This window comes from Lotus japonicus, chromosome 3, assembly GCF_012489685.1.
Source record: "Lotus japonicus ecotype B-129 chromosome 3, LjGifu_v1.2".
Lineage (NCBI taxonomy): Eukaryota > Viridiplantae > Streptophyta > Magnoliopsida > Fabales > Fabaceae > Lotus > Lotus japonicus.
In genome coordinates, this window is record NC_080043.1 from 6,789,336 (window position 1) to 6,808,745 (window position 19,410).

Below are 19,410 nucleotides of genomic sequence, written 5' to 3' on the forward strand. Positions count from 1 at the left end.
TCTTATGTGGTGCTGTCATCTTCACATTCATATGTAATCAAATTAAACCCCCTCTTCTTTTCCTTTTTTCTTAACAAAATTAAATCTCATTTTGGGGTTTTAGTTAATTTAATCATGTTTTTGGACATGAGTATTGTTTGTGTTGAGCAAATATTACAACAACCACCCGTTGAATCTTTTTCTTCCTGGTCTTCATACTCTGGGCATGTCTGCTACCATTTATATTGTGTTATTTTTTCTTTTTGAACTTATTGTGTTGTTAAATTCAAGTAAATATATAAAAAGGGTATAAAAATTATTTTAATTATAAAATCTTTTCCCTCCCCTCATGAACCAAATAAAAATAAGTTATTTTCCCTCCGCACTCCCCCGCCCTCTCCATTAAAATCCCTCCCCTCCTTTGAACCAAACAGTATGGTAAAGGTGTGGAGTTTTATTTGTGATTCATTTGTAAATTTGTGATATGTATGAAAATTATTAAGAACCAAAATTGTCAAAAACCTTCTAAGCTTCTGTTCATTTTTTATATGAAATTCAAGTGCAGGTGTTCTAGTTCTCCTATGTGAGTGTGACCCTAAACTTTTTCCATGTTAGTGCTAATTGTGTTAGGGTCCTTGTTGAAGATCCATCTTCTTTCACCGCATCGGCAGCAGCATCTTTCAACTTCTCCATTCTTTTTCGAATCCATTTACCTCTTCACCTTCCATTAGACTTTTTACAATCTCAGCTATCTCTTCTTTTTTCACTATCCCTTTCTCGTTAAGCTTAGGCCTCAGAGCAACTTTCAATCCATCAGTTAACATAGCTGAACTCATCTTCTGCTCTGCAAAGAGTGGCCATGCTATTATTGGAATTCCATGGACAATGCTTTCAAGTGTGGAATTCCAACCACAATGGCATAGGAATCCACCAATTGCCTTATGACATAAAATTTCAATCTGGGTTGCTCAATAAGGAACAACCAAACCTTGCACTTTAGTTCTCTCCAAGAAACCATTTGGTAGAAATTTCAAAGGGTCTTCATTTTCAGCACCAAAGTCAGCAATGATGTTAAATATATGTGGTGGTCTTTGAAGGAGGCCTAACTCAACCCAAAAGTTAGCTCAAGAGTTAAGGTTTGCACAACCATATATAAGCAATTGCTTGGCCACATCTCTAGCCAATGTGGAACTCTAACACACCCCCTCACGCCCAGTGTAGAACATCTGGAGCGTGGAATGAAACGGGTGGCCCAAATATGTGAGAGGTCTCCACAACAAATGGATCTAGGATAGGGGCCTAGACCCATGGTCAAACAACCATTCGCTTTGATACCATGAAGGAGACCTAACTCAACCCAAAAGCTAGCTCAAGAGTTAAAGTTTGCACAACCATATAAAAACAATTACTTGGCCACATCTCTAGCCAATGTGGTACTCTAACAGTCTTAACACCCACAAGAATTTCTTACCACTCAATTCCAATCCCCAAGCAAGCTCATTTATTTGATCATTGGTAAGTGTCCCACCACTTCCAAAGGAAATATACATAACAGAATTTGGTTCTTGCTTGTCCAACCATCTCATGTATTCAGTGTCATTTTCCTGATTATCATATAACCCTTTTTGTACAAAGGGACCAACTGGGTAAACACAAGGAACCAATGCGGGACTTGTCATTTGTTTTTCCTGCAATGTTCTTATGGTCACTGGTTCTAAATCAAGGAAACTATTAATCAAGATACCATCAGCTAAATATAATCTTTCATTAGATTCAAGGAAAGCCTTGTATGCTTCGCTGGATCAATTAACCAGGTCAGGAAGTTCAGTGCAATGAATTGGAATGCAACCAGGTATCTCTATAGGCTCTGTCAGGTCTCTGCACTCACAAGAAATTTTCTTGTCCAAAATGGAAGAGTACAAGCAGAATGACAGGAACATGGCTGTGGATGGGAAATAAGTATAGGACAAAACATTGAGCTTCTTGGCCATTGGAAGCGCTTCGGTTATTAAAGCATCAACAACAATAGCAACAAGCTTTGATGTTGAATGATGCACTAGTGTCTCCAAGGCATTGTAAATTGACGACAGAGAACGCAATCTGGCGGCTTGAACTAGGAGTGCAGGGTGAGGATTATTATGGAGCATGTCTTCCAAATTTACTGGTGAAGGAACATGTGTTCTATGTTTGATGGAAGAGATTCAAAAAGGGCTTTGACATTTTTGTCAGGAGAACTAGAATTGGGGTTGATGCAGGTAATGTGGATGTCTTGGTGGAGATGAACCAATCTCTTGCAGAATTGAAGGATTGAGCATTGATGGCTGTATACAGGAACTGTAACGATGGCTATGTGTGTTGTGGCCTCATGAATTTAATGTGTAATTTGATCACTTGATATGGACTTGGATTAAAGCTAGAAGAAGTTGGTGAATTTATAGAGGTGAAAGAGTTTTTCTCTGTCTCTTGGTTTGAAACCTCTTTCTGAAAACAGAAACTGATGGGCTAGTAGATTGTACTGTAAGGTCATCATAAACTGTATCTTCTAACTTAAATTTCAAGGTTTTGTTACTGTTCACCAGGTGCCATTTTTTTTTTGTTACAACTGAGGTTTCTTTTTGGGCCTGGCTCTTTCATGGGTTGCGTTAGGATACATGGATACTATCTTTTCAAGTAGGGTTAGCAGCTGTACTACTCTAGAAACCAGATTTCATTTTGATCAGAAAAAAAAAAACAGATTTCATCTTCGCGTGAATCCCCTCCCCCGACATCCCATCGGCCAGCTGTTGCCGTGCTAGTGCATTGAAGGACGATCCTTTAGGAGCTGGTCTACTATCTATGCTCAGGCAGCTCTTCCCCTAATCAATGGTACTTCCCCCTCAACAATCTTCTACTCATTTTCTCTGTTGCCTTATAGTCTGTTAGGCTATCAACTATTAGCTATAATCCATTTTCGTAGTCATTTACAGTTGTAATTTGGCTGGCCACAGCTTGCACTTCGCGTCTATAAATATAACCGCTCACACTTTGATCAGTTCATACGTTCATCAGTTCATTTTTTTTATTTGTTTCTGTTGTGTGTATTGTGTGGTTTTGAGTCTACTGTATTGATCTCAATGGGAGCATAGTTGGTGTGATAGCCCGCATTGAATGAAGGCAAAGCAAAATCATTGCTATGGTCCTCTGGAACTGCAAGAGGTAGTAATAGCAGCAACTTAGAGAATGAGAAACCGCTCTTAGTCCCTGGTTTGCACAATCTCCGCAACAATTGCTTCCTCAACGTTGTTTTGCAGGTTAGGTTCGTTCTCTTCTTCTTCTTCCTTCAATTTGGATTCTGCAAAGGACAATACTGAATAAATATTGCTGCATTCTACTCTTATCCAAGTGCGTGCCTCGGTTTGCACGTAATTCAAATAACTTTTTCTCATAAGTCAAGTGTGTGTTAGGATCAATGTTGTCAAAATCGATATTGGGTAGAATTAATTTTAGTAAAATTGATTTTGGCAAAAGTGAGTTGAGGAAGCAATTTATGTTTAAATATGTTTATGAAAAAAGTGATTTTTGTAGGGTTGTATTGTGAAATCGTGTTACGAAATCCCACAATTGATTGTCCATTGGAAAAGCTACGCTCTCTAGCTTCTCCACATAATTGATTTTGGGACTAGAATCAATTATAAGTCAATTAGCGAACATCTACATAACCACCTAAAAGTGATTTTGGTCCATGAAAATTGATTCTAAAGCTTTCAAACGTGGAACCAAAAACACATTAAGACTTGTAGTTTCCAACCAGAAGCGATTTCTGAAACTAAACATGCTATCAGTCATTATTAAGTATCACTGTTTATTTATTTTTATCATGATTCAAGTTCCACTGTGTTTGAGCTGTTCTTTCATTTGCTTAATGGACATTTCAGTTCTGAACATTCTTCATCATAATACCACATTACTTTTCTTAATAAAAGAGCCAATATGTGAACTATGACAGGTTGTCTGTCAAAGGAAGGCGCTCTACTAGCTATTAGAGAGTTGCAGGTTGTCCAAAAGCTTCATCATTTTCTTCATATCACAAAAGAGAGATACTACATGGACCATATGAGGTGTTTTGGTCTCTTCCACCTGGTGTGAACATGGATAATATATCAGCTGAATTTTCGTAAGTTATATTATTGTGTTTAACTGATTTTTTTATTATGGCTTCTTCTTTTTAATTGAATTCACAAACAATAATATAAAGCAAAATCCCTATTAACTTGGTCTTTTGCTTTATATTATCTTAGTTTTTGCTTTTGGGCAGTCACATGATTCATGAATGGTTATGTTACTATCAATGTTCAAAATTAACATTTTTCCTATTCAGTAGAAGTTATAAAATTAACTTTCTGAAACAACTTTGAAGAGCCTATTCCATTAGTATCTCATGAAATTAAGTTTTGAGCCCATCTTGTAGTGTCACCTCTTCAAATTTTCAAAACTGTTATTAAAATACGTGAAGGTTCCAAGTTTCCTAACTTTACCCAATAATTTCCAGGAAAGGAGAACTGGAGGGGAAAAGCTATCTAATTAAGTAGTTGTTGTCAAGTGTCTTTAGGAAGAGAAGGTGAAGCAAAGGTTAATGATTTGTTTCAAAACTTCAATTTTTGTAGCAATACACACAACAAGCACCCGGCTTCCCTGGTTTATTTTTGAAGGATTTAAAGAGCTTATCTAATAGTATCAAATATTGATGCTTAGACAAGTAGTTTATGTAAATAGTTTATGGCCTACTATATATAAGTTGTTCTGAACTTATTTACATAAGCTACTCAGGTCAGCTTATGAATAAATGTTTATGTCTACCCATAACCTATTTTGAGATTATTTCAAAAAGGTTATGAATAAGCAATGAATGCTTATTGACATAATTAAGCACCTAATTCAGCTGTTTATTCAAATGCAGCCTAAATTGATAAATGATGCATGTACTTGGAAGGACGATGTCTTTAAGTCCTCACGCACATGTCAAATGTTGATTATCAAGTCCATGGCAATTCATCTATCTCCCACAAATTCTCTTTGTTGAATCAACCACACTCTTTCACAGCTGCTCGCTGCCAATAGTATGGACTCACCGTTCACTGGTTTGTTTTTTATCTTCTACTCTGTGGCCAACTATCTGGGACAATCCATGTATTAGTTTGCTGGTTGACTCAACACCTATATCAAAGATCTTAATTACCCATGCCTCACAATTTGTTATCTTCTTGCATACAGATGTTACTAATCGCTTGGATTTCTCATCTGGCCGGCTATCTAACAGGAAACCAGGTTAGCGTTCATCATTCTTCTGCATACAAATTATTTACTCAAAATTTGGTATCATCATCTTCACAATTTGTTTGATGTTTTATAACAGCCAAAAGAGTTCGGAAATCTGTTTCTGTAGCAACATCCAAAACAAAACGATCCTGTAGAAGATCTGATTTTAGTAAGTTACATTTTGTTCATTTAATCCTCATCCTTAAATTACCATGAAGTTACTAATTATTCCTTTGTGTTTAATAATGACAGTGGTTCCTGGTGACCTAACTGCTCAGAGCTCAATTCATAACCCCACTCAACAGATCCCAACTATTCCATTAGGTACCTTGCTCATACTTGAAATTACTTGAAATTATGCAGTATTCTTTTACACTTATATATCAATTATAAAAGAAAGAGTGTTATTTTTTGTTCCAATTGGAATGCTAAATATTAAGAATTGTTTGATTATGTTTTACTAGATTTGCATCTTAAATTAACATTTGCTTCATGTGGGTGCTTTTCTTGATGTTGTTACTTCACAAAGACGTCATTTTCTCAACCGAACTCAATACAAATGTACAATTAGTGTTTGTTGAATAGTATGTCTAATCTTAAGGTTTAATAGCCTACCCAAGCAAGCAACAATGCCAGTTTCATTTACTGTGACTTAGCCAATGCCAAATTGTCGACTAGGCTCTTTTCTCACATGTCTTCTTCTTCCAAAGCATCACAACATCAGTTTTTATTTTTCTATCCCACACAAATTATCTTTGTTCAATGAACCACACTCTTTCCCAGCTGCTCGCTGCCAATAATATGCATTCAGCCTTAACTGATCTATTTTTATACTTATACTCTACGTCATGGGACAATCCATTGAGTATTTTGCTGGTCACATTCAATACCTTGATCAAAGCTTCATTAGTACCGATGCTTAACAGTTTGTTATCCCATGTTGTATACAAATGCAGATGTTACTACTCGCTTGGATATCCCATCTGGTCCTGTGACGTACAAGGAACCAGGTTAGTGCTCAACAATCTACTGTAAACGAATTATTTGCTTAACATTTGCAACCTCTTATCTCTTTGTTTGGCTTCGTATAACAGCGAGGAGAGTTGGTAAAACTGACACTGCAGTCACATCTAAAACAAGACGATCTCGTAGAAGAGCTGATTTTAGTAAGTTACACTTTGCATATTTAATCCCCACCTTTCAATTTTCTTCAAGTCGCTAATTATTTTGTTGTGTGTAAAATTGACAGCGGTTTCTGGGGAGCTAAATGCTCAGAGCTCGATTCATAACCCCACTCAACATATGCCAACTATCCCTTCAGGTTCCTTTCTCATATTTGAAATCATGCAGGCTTTTGATACATTTATCTCTTCCCTGTAAATGTAGTGTTGATTTTGATTAAGAATGGGGTTGAGTGTTATATTGGCAAACCTCAAGGGAGGGGAGTGTATTTTACTCTTTGTTTTTCTTTCACCAGGAAGGCTAAATATGTACAATTCGTTGATGTTGTTTTTCGATTTATACATCTTAAATTTCAATGATTCATATTCAATGTTGTCCAAATTATGGTACACAGAATACGCAGATTTCGGTGAAATCAATTGTTGTTGTCAACATTGCGGTGCCCAATTTTGGTTTGCAGAAAGGGCTGAAAAATCAACTAACGCTACTCATCCTAAGTTCCCTGTGTGTTGTATCAATGGGAAAATTTCGCTACCATTCTTTCAGCAACCTCCTGAGTTATTATCAAATTTATTCTCAGGCAATGACCCTAGGAGCCGGAATTTCTTGGATCATATACGGACCTACAATAGTATGTTTGCTTTTACGTCCCTTGGGGGTAAAGTTGATGGCAATATGAATAATGGAGGGGGGCCACCTCAATTTGTTATTAGTAGTCAAAACTATCATCGTATAGGTAGTTTGCTTCCTAATGAGGGTGATGTGCCAAAGTTTGCTCAACTATACATATATGACACACAAAATGAGGTTGCTAATAGAATGACTCACTTCGGGTAATAACCTCTATAAGCTAATTTTTTATAAATTAAGTATTGAATAATTACAAACACTTTATAATCTGGTTTATGTATGTCAATTATAGTAGATCATCAATCGTGTTGTTGTATACCACAAGGAAGTCAAAAGGCCGAATTGCTACAGGCTGCAAGTCTGATAATTTGGGATGAGGCACCCATGGTTACTAAGTATGCATTTGAGGCACTTGATAGAACCTTGAGAGATATAATGAGAGATAAGGTTAAGGACAACATGGACAAACCGTTTGGTGGAAAGACAATAGTTTTGGGTGGTGATTTTAGACAGATATTGCCTGTCATTCCCAAGGGTAGTAGAGCTGATATTGTGATGGCCACTGTAAACTCATCTAGGTTGTGGAGGCATTGTAAAGTTCTAACCTTAACTGAAAATATGCGGTTACTTTCGAACTCTTCGCCTGAAGAGAGAGCTGAAGTGAAATCTTTTGCTAATTGGGTTCTTGATCTTGGCGATGGCAAATTAGGAGAGTTTAATGATGGTGAAAGTGATATTATAATCCCCGATGAGCTATTAATCGAGCAATCGTCAGACCCAATTGCTGATATTGTGAGATTCACGTACAACAATATCGTTGAAGACACTGTAGGTGCTGAGTTTTACAAAGACAAAGCAATTCTTGCCCCGACACTTGATGAAGTTGATTCCATAAATCAATATGTGTTGTCATTATTTAATGGTCAGGAAAAGACATACATGAGTTCTGACTCAATTTGGAAGGCGGATGAACAAGTTGGAATAACAGCTGACTGGATCACGACAGAATTCTTAAATGGCATCAAATCTTCTGGTATCCCTGACCATAAGTTGGTGCTTAAAGAGGGCGCCCCAATCATGTTGATGTGCAATCTTGACATTTCTTCGGGTTTGTGCAACGACACGAGGTTAATTGTGGAAGATCTTTGCCCGAATGTTATTGGTGCAATTGTCATTACTGGTACGCACACAGGTCATAAGGTTTTTATATCACGAATGGACTTAATTCCGTCTGATCCGAACTTGCCAATTAAGTTCATGAGGCGTCAATTTCCTTTATGCTTATCATTTGCAATGACCATTAACAAGAGTCAAGGGCAAAGTTTATCTCATGTGGGTGTATATTTGCCGAAGCCTGTTTTTACACATGGTCAGCTATATGTTGTTGTTTCTAGGGTGAAGTCAAAGGCTGGGCTAAAGATTCTAATCGGTGGCGATAGTACTAGCACACCCGGTGCCACTAAGAACATTGTCTATAAAGAGGTGTTCCAAAAAATTTATAAATAGGAATGCTGGTTAATAATTATGTATCTTTATAAGACCTGTACTCTATCATATTAAGCACGTACCCGTTTAGACCATGTATTCATTTTTGGATCCAGTACATATATTGATAGAGCAAGATTAGCATGTTTTTAGTATGAGTATTGCTGGGAGAGCATGTTCTATTTCACTGATCAGCTGAGATTTTTCAAGCTGCAACCGCCTGATACATTTAAAGTCGTAGTTGTTCGTCACCCTTGAGTGTGTTTCGTTTATAATAATTTATGTTTGCTTGTAATCTTCCATCACTGCTGAAGCTCTTACAATTAGGTGGAGAATTTGCTTTGCGTCATTGTTTTCGTTTGACGTCTGTAATATATCGTATTTAATGCTTCGTTGCGTATTGTATGTGTTGATGTTTCAATTGCTGTTATTTGGAAATATATTTGTACGAGTGGTTTTAGTTGGAGGACAAATTTTTTTTCGAAAAAGCAAAATAAATTGATTGATAAGGAAATGACAAGGATATACAACCTCCTCAAAAGGCATCAAAAAATAGTCAAGCCCGCAACAACCCCACCCGCCCAAAGCACCACCCAAACCTGAAAAAGCAACCAAGACCAACCAAAAAGCCTAAAAATCCAGGGACATTTCCTTACAAATTGTGATATATATTTATCCTTTTTATTTCCAGACTAAATTAAATATTTTTATATCATGAAAATTTTGTAAAATCTATAGGTTCTACCTCCTATGCCACGATTAATCTGAATTATTTATTATGTTTAATATTAACCCCATCTAAAATACCCACTCTATTTTCGCAGACAGCTAAATATGAGTTTTTTTTATGGAATATATTTAACACTAAAGAATTTTTAAAAATTCTCATGAGAGGATATATGTAGTACTATTAAAAGAATAATTTTTTATTTAACTAAATCTTATTTATCACCATTTCTCATAACTAATAAGTTATGAATTATATCATATTAGTTAAATTATTTTATACCACCGAAATTCTGTTGTGAATATCAGGGTTTCAATTTGCAAAATAAGTTTCCACTTATTCATTGGAATTTTTTCAAAATAGCATATAATAAATCGTGATTATAAATAACAACAAAGATTATTAGATTATGTATTTACTGAGGTTTTGTGACATTTTTTTTTTGTTGCAATTGACGAACTATTAAGTCGTGTTTATCAAAATAATCATCATCGAAATGAAATACCGATACCCTTCGTGCAACGCACGGGTATAATCCTAGTTGTAGAAGTGTTGGGGTTATGTGGAGTTTTATTAAATTAATTAATTACAACAATTAAGTTACATTTTCTTTTAATTAAATTCATATAACCGTATTACATATGTGGATTGGCTAAATGACCAATGAGGGTTACTTAGGAAAATGAGTTATTTACATATATAAATTTCTAGTAAGTAATTCATGTAAGTTACGATACTTTTATTTCAATTTAAATAACATTGAATTATTTTTTAACATTGCCAATATTTTCAAAATTTACTTAATACCAAAATTTATTATTTAAACTAAATAATAACACTAAGTTATTTCTTAAAATCATATGGAATTCAATTTATATTATTTTTCTAGTTTACTAATTAGATATTATCTTGATGTATTCTTTTCATTTAATTCATAAATTTTTTCTATAATTCTTATTAGCATCATGATAGCATTAAATTTTTTAATTTAATATTGATCCCTCTCAATTAATACTAAATAAAAGTAATAAGCAATAGCGCGATTGGGACCGAGACCAAATTAGGAATAATTATTCTTTCACACCTCAAAAATGAGGTGGAAAGAGGTGGAGGAGAAGAGATAGGAAAAAAAAGTAAGAGAGAAAACATATAAAATGTGATAGATGATAAGAGAAGAGAGATAGAAATAAAAATAGGTGGAAATGGAGTGGAAAAAAAATGAGGTGTAAGTATATCATTATTATTGCCAAATTAGTGGTTGTTCTGCTACCTTAAGCGGGGAAGGTACTTTTTGTTGGTTGTGGGTTTTCTCTGCTGGGTAAATCTCTGTTCTTTCGAGGTTTTGATGTGACTTGATAGTATCCCGTTTTGGTTGAACCTGTCGCCGAATTTTGTACCTAATGGAGGCTTTTTCCAATGGTTGTGTGGTAATCAATCTAGGTTTTTGGTTCTAGGTGCTATCACTACCTGTCTCTTATTTGCAGCCTCTTTTTCGCAATTTTTGTTGGCGTTAGAAGTTATGTCGTTGAAGCTACGGTGTGTTCTCTAGTCTTTGCTGATCTGATTTTCTAGTTGTCGTCGGATTGTTGGGTTTTTATGTGTCGGAGTTGTAGGATGGGTTTGAGGTTTTTGCCTTGGCCTTGTTTTTTCTATGATGAGTTTAGTTTTTGTTTCGGTAGAGACGAGTCTTGGATCTTATCTCTTTTGGTTGATTTGGTCGTTTTGTTCATTATTGAGAGAACTTGTATCTCGATCCGGCAATGATTCAATATATAAATTTCTTTTGTTTTCAATTGAAAAATTAAATTTATATGAATAAAATTATGGCAGAGACTATTTGTGCCTCCCCGTTTTACTAAGTCCGCCATCTCCTTTTTTAAAAATTCCAACATTGCCCTTAGTAAAAAAACATAAAAAGGTAATATTTTATTTTTACTTCCCACTCACCATCTCCTTCTTCCTCCTCACCCTCCTCCTCACCCTCCTCTTAATCCTCCACTCCCAACTTCTTTTGGGTGATCTCAAGTCAAGAATAGAAGCTTACCCATGTAAGTTTTTACCTTTTTCCGAGCTTTTTTTAGCTTTCATCGCGATTTCGCGACTTCCCGACGTAACTGGTTAGTCCCGCACTTAAACATGCGGTAGTGAAACAAATTACACGCTCCCGCTAACATAAGTGCGGAAGTGTGAAATTTATACCTTCTTCTAACTTGTTAGCGGAAATGAAAAACTTAGTAATTTCAATCGTGTTAAGGTCTGGTACTGCTACCTAAATAAAATTGATTTTCCCGCACTTAAAAGTGCGGAATGTGATGTGTTGGAATAATAGTTCCGCAGTTTAAACTGCGGAAGGAAAATTCAGAGAGAATTCAGAGAGAATTAAAAAAATTGACTATCCGCAGGCTAACCGCACTTAAACATGCGGTAGTCATAAAATGTAACGCCCCAATTTCTCAACTGAGGAGTCACATTAGTTACCTAACAAAATTTATGGACTAATTTGTAATCCTAAAAAAACACAATATATTTTTTTTCCTTTTTGAAGCAACTGAACATAAATGAATACGTAACATAGACTTTATTCAACAACCCGTTCCCGACATATAATAATAGTGTCATACAATATCGTAAGCAGGTTTCCAAAATAAGTACGCTCACTGGAACAGTGGCGAAGATAAGGTTTAAACAACAGAGCTTTCAGATGGGGAAAGAAACTCAGACATAGTCCACCAAAAGGAAGAAGCAACTACTTCATCCACCTTTACACGACCGCACACGGTCACGGTCTCCAACTTGAACGGCTAAGCTTCAGCGGAAGGCTCTCCATCGCCTAATAGCATTACGCCCAAACAACAAGTAGCAAATAGAAAGGGTTAACTCCATGCAATTACCATGTATGAAAGAGAAAATCATGCTATTCAAATTTAATTACCTATCATGGTAAATAAACTAGCAACATAACTAAACCCATATATCAACAATTTAACATATAACATCAAATCAGATATCAAAAACCTCAACAATATAACATCAATTCAGATATCGACAACCTCAACAATACAACATCAAATCAGATATTAATAAACCAATAACTAAAATCCAACAACATAGGGTCAAGTGTTAGTTCCCTATAATGCAACTATATGCTGCTACCAAAATGGATCGATCAATAGTGTCTCACAAGACGGGACAGAGCGGGAAACGGACTCCCCTGAACTATCACCAAATAGCGCCCATGAAAGACGGGACAGACGGAGAACGAACTCCCCTGAATGCCACTTAATAACGCCCATGAAAGACGGGATAGTCCTGTGAAAATATCCACTCCACTGCCACTTAATAACGCCCATGAAAGACGGGACAGTCCTGTGGAAAGAAAACCACTACACTGCCACTTAAGTTTCAGCCCTATATGCCAAAATCAATCAACAACTCCCAAATCCAACAACCACGTCAAGCTCTATTGAGCGATGAATCAATAACTCAGTTTCGGAAAACATAACCCTGTCATATCAACTAGAAAGCAGTAATGACAGAAACCAGTAAACGGAGACACACGTCTCAATAAGTTCACTCGGCCGAAGCCTCTAGAAAACAATTGGCACAAGCCTCAGAAAACATTCAAAATAAGCAAGCATACAACATTTCAAAACATGTCAATATTTCAATCAATTGCCAATCAAATTAAACACCTTCATCTCAAACGCATGCAGTGCGATAAAAGCAGGCAAGACTCAAAGACACTCTAAAACTGAGTTACCCTTACCTTCGTGAGTAGAAGTTGGGCATGGAAGTTGTGAACCTAGAACAAGGAAACACAATCATCAACACAAGTCTCACTAGAAACAACACTATCTAATAAAACTGATCGAAACCGGAAATAAAGCTTCCAAAGCTTCGAAGTTCCTATTTAAGCACAAATTGACGACGGAGACTTAGTTCGCTAAAACGAGCATAACTCGAGCTACAGAACTCGGAATGACACGAAACCAGCGCCAAAATTTCGAAAATCGAAAGAGCTACGCAATGGCTCAGGTCATAGAGACCCAAAAATTATTTTTGGACACGGTACCCTAAGCAATAGGTTTCGGCCACTAGTTAAAATAGGGTTTCCGAACTTTTTCTTCGATCTAAATCGATTCCTAGGTATTCTTAGGCGATATCTAGGCCAGAGAAACTCTCAGAAAAATTATCGAATCGAAAACTGTCGCAGGGGTATTTTGGTCAATATTTTTAGCTCGGAAACTCAAAATCAGAATTTTGAAAAACAAATTAAATGGGGTCGATACCAACGGCGATTATGACGACTAATCTTACTAACGCTAAGCTCAGTTGAGGGTTTTAAGCCCAAAGGTTGGAACTTTAACCGAAAATGGGTATTATGAGCAGAATTGAAACTCGGCGGCAATTCGGCGAGAATCGACGAAATGTAATCCGCTAAACATGCTCATGGGCACGCAAGGAATAAGTTTAGATAGAAAGATGAAGTTATTTGGATAGTTTTGCAAAAAGCTCAAAACTTAGAGCACAGAAAAACATAGAGAAAAATGACAGAATTGACGGTCAGAAGTAAGGAAAAGCATCAGTACCTTGAGCCCTACGCGTAGCAACGAACTTTGGGACGATCAGGCAAGAATCGGCGAAAAACTCTTCTCCTCCTCCTTCCTCCTTGGCCGCGGGTTTGGGTGTGTGTGTTGGTGAGTTTTTTTGTTTTGTGTTGTCAAGTTTATAACATATATATAGTGAATGAAATGGAAAAGATATGTATCAAAGATCGGATAAGGATGGATTGGTGGAGGGATAAGGATGGATAGATATTTTGTAAAGATATTTTGAGAAGATATTTTGTAAAGATATTTTGAGAAGATATTTTGTAAACTGGTACAGATTAGTTTAGATATCGGAGGATTTAACTCATAGAGTTAAGATAAAAATATAAGAGTGATTTATTATATCAAAAATTATGGGGAACTCTATGAAATGATAAAATATAAATTTGAATTACTTTGAGAAAAATAAAATGATCTATGAACCAAGAAATGAGTAGAAACTGAGCTAAGTACAATTTATGGGAAATGAAAATTTCGCGATTCCGATCTTTTCTGCACATTCCTCCGTGAATCCTAAGATAGGTTCTGGTGGCAGAATTCCAAAACTCAAAAGAAGTTTCTTGGAATTAAGGTAGACAATCCAAAGTCGGTGTAAATCTATTTTACCCGAAAAACTACTTTTTGCAGTGAATGTCGGATGAGAAAACTTCTTTCTGAAGAAAGGTTGGAAACATCAAGAGAAATAGGTGTATGCGTGTGGAATCTTCGTTTGAAGCTCCGAATAGAAAAAGTCTTCATCAACCGTTTATTCTAGGTTTCTTGAGCTATCAGAGTTTTAGTTTCGGCAAACCTCCGAGAATTAGAATCGGACGTTCGTACATTCCAGGGTTTCGTATCGAAACGCCTGTCATGGAAGGATTAAGAGAAGTTCTAACATTTCTCTGAAGATTTTTGGAATTAGTTTCCATCGTGTCTTTAAGTGCAAATTAGTCGTTTACTAACGTTTTCGCCCTAGGTATAAGTGAATACTACTCGTGCTATAACTATATCGACTATAGTACTATTCTTAGTCATTTCCTGAACTTTCTTCTTCATAATATAAATCCAAACATTAAACGAAAGTCAAGTTCCTCTCACGCTTACACTGAATCCTACGCGTGAGCTGTAAATTATTTATCTATTTAATTCTAAAATCCTGGGTCTTACATAAAACCTGTCCGCAGTTTAAAGTGCGGGCAAGTCACGAAACATCCTCCCATGACAGAATCAAATCGAGGGACTGAATGAAGACACAGAATACAACTTCCCATGGTTAATGTGGGTTTGAGAGACTTGATTTTGTGAGGGTTGAAAATTTTGAAATTGGGTTGGAGAGGAAGAGGGGTTATACGGTTGAAAGAGGGGGGAGGGTTTGTAGGGAAAGATAAAGTAGTTTTTTTTTTAAATTTAAATTACTGAAGGGTATTTTGGTCTTTTTTCAGTTTTTGGGGATGACGCACTTAGTAAAATAGGAGGCGCAAATAGTCACTGCCTAAAATTATATATAGATAATAAATTTTAAAATATTCATTTGTCAGTGTTAAATAGTTATATAGAGATGTTTGGTTTTCTGTTTGCTGAATGTGAAAACACATTCACTCAACCCAACAAGTGTATTCCGTAGGCTGAATGTGCATTAGAAATCGTGATCTCGAATTCCAATGTTTCAAACGGACTTCCTAACTGAAAACCAAACATGCACATAATTATCAGTGGGGTAGGTGTAGTGGTTCAATACTTCATCATTTAAGCAAGAAGTTGTGGGTTCGAATCTCAGCTCTTGCGAATAGAAAAAACTTATTGGCCAACCCCCTACGGCTTAATGCGCTGACTGTGAGGCGAGGAATTAGTCTCACAGATATCAGTTATCGACCTTTTCAAGACAAAAAAAAAATAGTTATATAATTCATTTTTGTATCAAAACTAGAAAACCAATTTCCATTTTCTTTCTCTCTCTAAAGATGGATCCAGAGTTCTACCAAAACGTCGTCGTAATGAGGCACGGCGATCGCGTCGACGACGCCGAGCCTATGTGGTCAGCCAAGGCGACCCGTCCATGGGACCCGCACCTTGTTCAACCGGGTCGGGTCCGGGCATTCTCCACGGGTCGCAAGTTTCGTAAAACTCTCGGGTTCCCGCTTCATCGGGTCTTCGTCTCACCCTTCCTCCGCTGTGTCCAGACCGCCGCTGAAGTCGTCGCCGCCCTTTCCGCCGTCGGTGAAGATGAAGACCCCAACGCACTCACCGGTGACTCTGTCACCATCGATCCTTCTAAAGTTAAGGTTAGATATTGTTTTCAATGTTGAGTTTATTGAGATCAGAAAATGAATTACAGAAGTTTTATTTTATATTATAATTGTAGTTTTTTATTTTTTAAATTCTTATGCTGGTGTGTGTTTTGTTTATGAGCTACTATTTTAATGGTTAAAATTGTGATACTTGTTAAATTTTCAGTCTTTGATTTTTTTATCAACATTTATAATTCCACATTTTAGCTAAATTAAAAATGGTACTCGTTTTACAACTTTTAGTTAAGAATGTAGAAAGTTGTCTCGGAAGATAGCTCAAGTGGTAGGAGCTGATGACATATGGGTTGTGTAGGGGGAAGTTCAGAGATCGATTTCTGGCGGATGCAATTTATCTTTCCGATGTACCAAAAAGGGTTGAGCTAAGGGAATGAAGGGATTTGCAGGGTGAAGGGTCAGGGTTTGAATCTTGGTGAAAGAACTAATTTACTAACAATTAACAACTAACATTGGCCTATCAAAAGAAAAACCAAAAAAGAAAGTAGAAAGTTATTTGTTCTTGATATCTTGGCTCAAGTCGAAATTGTGTTGCGAGTGCAATTTAGTAAAAAAAAAAAATTAGTGATAATTATTTTATTTTATTTTATTTTACTTTGGAGCTATTTTTGTTTTTTAGATGAATAGATTTTGCAGTTATGTTGCTACACTCAATGATGGTGTTTGATTTGTCTTAATGGGGCGTTTGAAGTATACATGTCAAGTGTCAACACCTAAACCTTGGCCTAGTGGTGAATGCTGCATCTACATGCACGCTATAACATTTGTTTTCATGTGTAGAAGTAGAATTGTAGCTACTTGTGTGTTTGGATTTTCGTTACATTCATTAGAGGTCACTTTTTCTATTCAATTCATTATGAAACATGGGCTTCTGTTGGAAATGCTTTTAGACCTTGTTAACGAACATCATCGAAATTCGAAACATTATGAGCGCAAGAGTTATCATGAACTGAATTTCATCTCAATCCATAAGAAGAGGTCTGTTTAATTTTTATCTTAAAAGTTAAAAGTGTGTACTAACGTTCATATGCATTGGTACCAACACATATCCTAACATAGCCTTACAAGTTCTGAGTACTTTGTATCTAGATAACTAGATATGTATCAGAAATTCAGAAAATAGTATGCTAAAATTCTCCCCTTCCCTTCCACAACTACAGGTTTCTGTTGAATATGGGTTATGTGAAATGATGAGCAGGGAGGCAATCAGGCTTGACGTTGCTCCTAAAGATGGAAATTGGGGTTTTGATATAGCAGAACGTGAAGCCATGCTTCCAGCCGGGACAGTGGATCGAAATGTACAAAGGATCTATAAAGAGGTATAGAGGATTCTTCAGTCAACTACGAATTTTCAGCACTTGGCTATCATTTATATGCATGAAAACAGCATTAGTGCTAATGAAATTTTTTTTCTTTTTTTGATTGAGGAACTTTAGTTACCCAAGTGGGAAGAGCCACATTCACGCACAAAGGCTAGATATGAGCAAATAGTTACAGACCTTGCAGATAAACATCCTACTGAGAATTTGCTGCTTGTCACACATGGTATCCTATTCAATTTCTTCATTACTTAACTGCAATCTTCTCTATAATGCTGGATTTGTAGGTGTAGGAGAATATGATGGAAGGGCTCCTTTTGTTTTGGATGCAATCCTTTTCTTGCCCTTGCATGATTAATCAGTTTGAATAAAATTTACAGTAAAGTGAAAAAGAACCGGAAGTTACTGGTCAATGAATGGAGAAAATGGCCTATTTCTCAAGCATGCAAGTGATTTTGGCAAGTTGAAATGCATGTTTGATTCTGACAATATTGATTATGGTAAAAATGAGTTGAAACTAATGTGATTTATGCTTGGATACGTTTACTATAAAAATGATTTTCTTAAGAAAATAATAGGAATGTCTTGTAAGAAGAGCTAACATCACTTTCATATTATCAACTCTAAAGCTTGGTTTTTTTGCTTCGGCCTCTGCATGATTTTGTCTGCTTGCCTCGAAGTGCTTCTAAGAATTTCACCTAAACATAAACTTCTAATGATGAAAACCGTGTTAGAGAAGAATAGAAATGCTTATATGAATGAGCAAGGTGAAACCAAACATCTAAGAATTCTAATTGATTTCGCCTTTCGCAGGGGAAGGTGTCGGGACAGCTCTTTCTTCATTCAAAAAGGGAACTCTGGTTTATGAAGTTATGTACTGTGGATACGTGGAGCTTAGACGCCCAATTTTCAAGAAGAATCAGTCGTTTACTGCTGGAGAATTCGAAGTACTTACGAATAATGGTCAAACTGGGGTAAGCTATTCCATAGAACAGCTCTCTGAGCAATGAGCATCAGTTAAACTTCATATTAGTGGCCAATTATATGCCAGATACCCACATAATACTCTGATTAAGCATCGGTTTAACTTCATCCTCCTACATACCAATACAAAATGATGTTTACAGCTAAATTATTTATTTGCTAAGGATTTAATGTGTGTACTTTGTCAGTGTTACACAGACATTAAAAATAAACTTCTAATTTAGTTAAAATAAAAAAGAATGTAACACCAACAATGTGTTGGCCTAGTGGAAAACTAAGCTATACTTCCGGATGAGAGCACAAGTTCGAATCCCTAGCCAAATGTAATCATAAAATGATTGGATGTTGTTAATAGGTTTTACACTTACATAGTACATGAAATTTATACTCATTTACTAATTGCATGAATTGTTTTCTCTCAATTATTATTTTATGTTCCTTTCATAATTTTATTTAACTTATATATAGGGTTAATTGGTTTCTGTCCTACTTAAACCAAATCTTATATATACCTACCGAAAAAATAACCAAATCTTATATTAAATATATTTTCTGTTATCTCCTGGTTGTTTTGTTTTTGGTCAATCTCCTGGTTGTTTTGACCCCCATTTTTTTCTCTCTGCTTCTCCCACGATCCTAACAAAGTGCTAGTGACTGTTACTATTTATTTGCCACGAAGGAACTTATACTTGAGCAGTGCTGGATGTTGAACTAGTCATGGACAAAATAGAGGATGAATAAATTTTAACCAATCATGACTGCTCTGTACCGATTAAGTCCGATTTTGTTGGAATAGAATAGGGAGCATTGGTTATATATTGACACTTTCTTTTCGTCCATTTTTCATGAGCTCAACACCCGTAAAAATAGTGTACTATTTTCCTTCATACTTTGTATTTTATCAATACCTTTTATCA

At 36.1% G+C, this 19,410-nt stretch overlaps 3 protein-coding genes and 1 pseudogene across 8 annotated transcripts; 3 read left to right on the top strand and 1 right to left on the bottom strand.

Annotated features, from left to right (window-relative positions):
- Positions 1-351: 351 nt before the first annotated feature.
- LOC130743498 (UDP-glycosyltransferase 72B1-like) lies at positions 352-3,804 on the bottom strand (annotated as a pseudogene).
- On the top strand, positions 2,140-8,912 carry LOC130749458 (uncharacterized). Of its 6 annotated transcripts, none has more exons than XM_057602819.1 (12): positions 2,140-3,269; positions 3,965-4,132; positions 4,508-4,587; positions 4,916-5,096; positions 5,230-5,283; positions 5,372-5,443; positions 5,527-5,598; positions 6,231-6,284; positions 6,369-6,440; positions 6,524-6,595; positions 6,851-7,289; positions 7,379-8,912. In XM_057602819.1, the coding sequence occupies exons 4-12, from the start codon at positions 5,078-5,080 to the stop codon at positions 7,461-7,463; spliced, it is 939 nt and encodes a 312-aa protein (XP_057458802.1). In that variant the 5' UTR covers positions 2,140-3,269; positions 3,965-4,132; positions 4,508-4,587; positions 4,916-5,077; the 3' UTR covers positions 7,464-8,912. The 6 variants fall into 6 exon arrangements, with proteins under 6 accessions (XP_057458802.1, XP_057458804.1, XP_057458806.1 ...); XM_057602821.1 differs by having other exon boundaries at positions 4,508-4,576; XM_057602823.1 differs by lacking the exon at positions 4,508-4,587 and having other exon boundaries at positions 2,140-2,844; positions 3,075-3,269.
- LOC130743499 (uncharacterized) lies at positions 7,471-8,592 on the top strand. The gene has a single exon (XM_057595751.1). The coding sequence runs from the start codon at positions 7,471-7,473 to the stop codon at positions 8,590-8,592; it is 1,122 nt and encodes a 373-aa protein (XP_057451734.1).
- Positions 8,913-15,805: 6,893 nt separating the features above from the next.
- LOC130749257 (uncharacterized) lies at positions 15,806-18,884 on the top strand. The gene is made up of 4 exons (XM_057602585.1): positions 15,806-16,169; positions 17,351-17,509; positions 17,627-17,735; positions 18,323-18,884. The coding sequence occupies exons 1-4, from the start codon at positions 15,849-15,851 to the stop codon at positions 18,517-18,519; spliced, it is 786 nt and encodes a 261-aa protein (XP_057458568.1). The 5' UTR covers positions 15,806-15,848; the 3' UTR covers positions 18,520-18,884.
- The last annotated feature ends 526 nt before the right edge of the window (positions 18,885-19,410 follow it).

Bases quoted from the DNA above. Each gene is read 5' to 3' on its own strand.
- LOC130749458 (XM_057602820.1), top strand. The intron at 5,599-6,230 runs GTACCTTGCTCA...ATACAAATGCAG, and splicing joins GATCCCAACTATTCCATTAG to ATGTTACTACTCGCTTGGAT. The intron at 6,596-6,850 runs GTTCCTTTCTCA...TATGGTACACAG, and splicing joins TATGCCAACTATCCCTTCAG to AATACGCAGATTTCGGTGAA.
- LOC130743499 (XM_057595751.1), top strand. From the start codon at position 7,471: ATGGTTACTAAGTATGCATTTGAGGCACTTGATAGAACCTTGAGAGAT.
- LOC130749257 (XM_057602585.1), top strand. From the start codon at position 15,849: ATGGATCCAGAGTTCTACCAAAACGTCGTCGTAATGAGGCACGGCGAT. The intron at 17,510-17,626 runs GTATAGAGGATT...GAGGAACTTTAG, and splicing joins TACAAAGGATCTATAAAGAG to TTACCCAAGTGGGAAGAGCC. The intron at 17,736-18,322 runs GTATCCTATTCA...CGCCTTTCGCAG, and splicing joins TTTGCTGCTTGTCACACATG to GGGAAGGTGTCGGGACAGCT.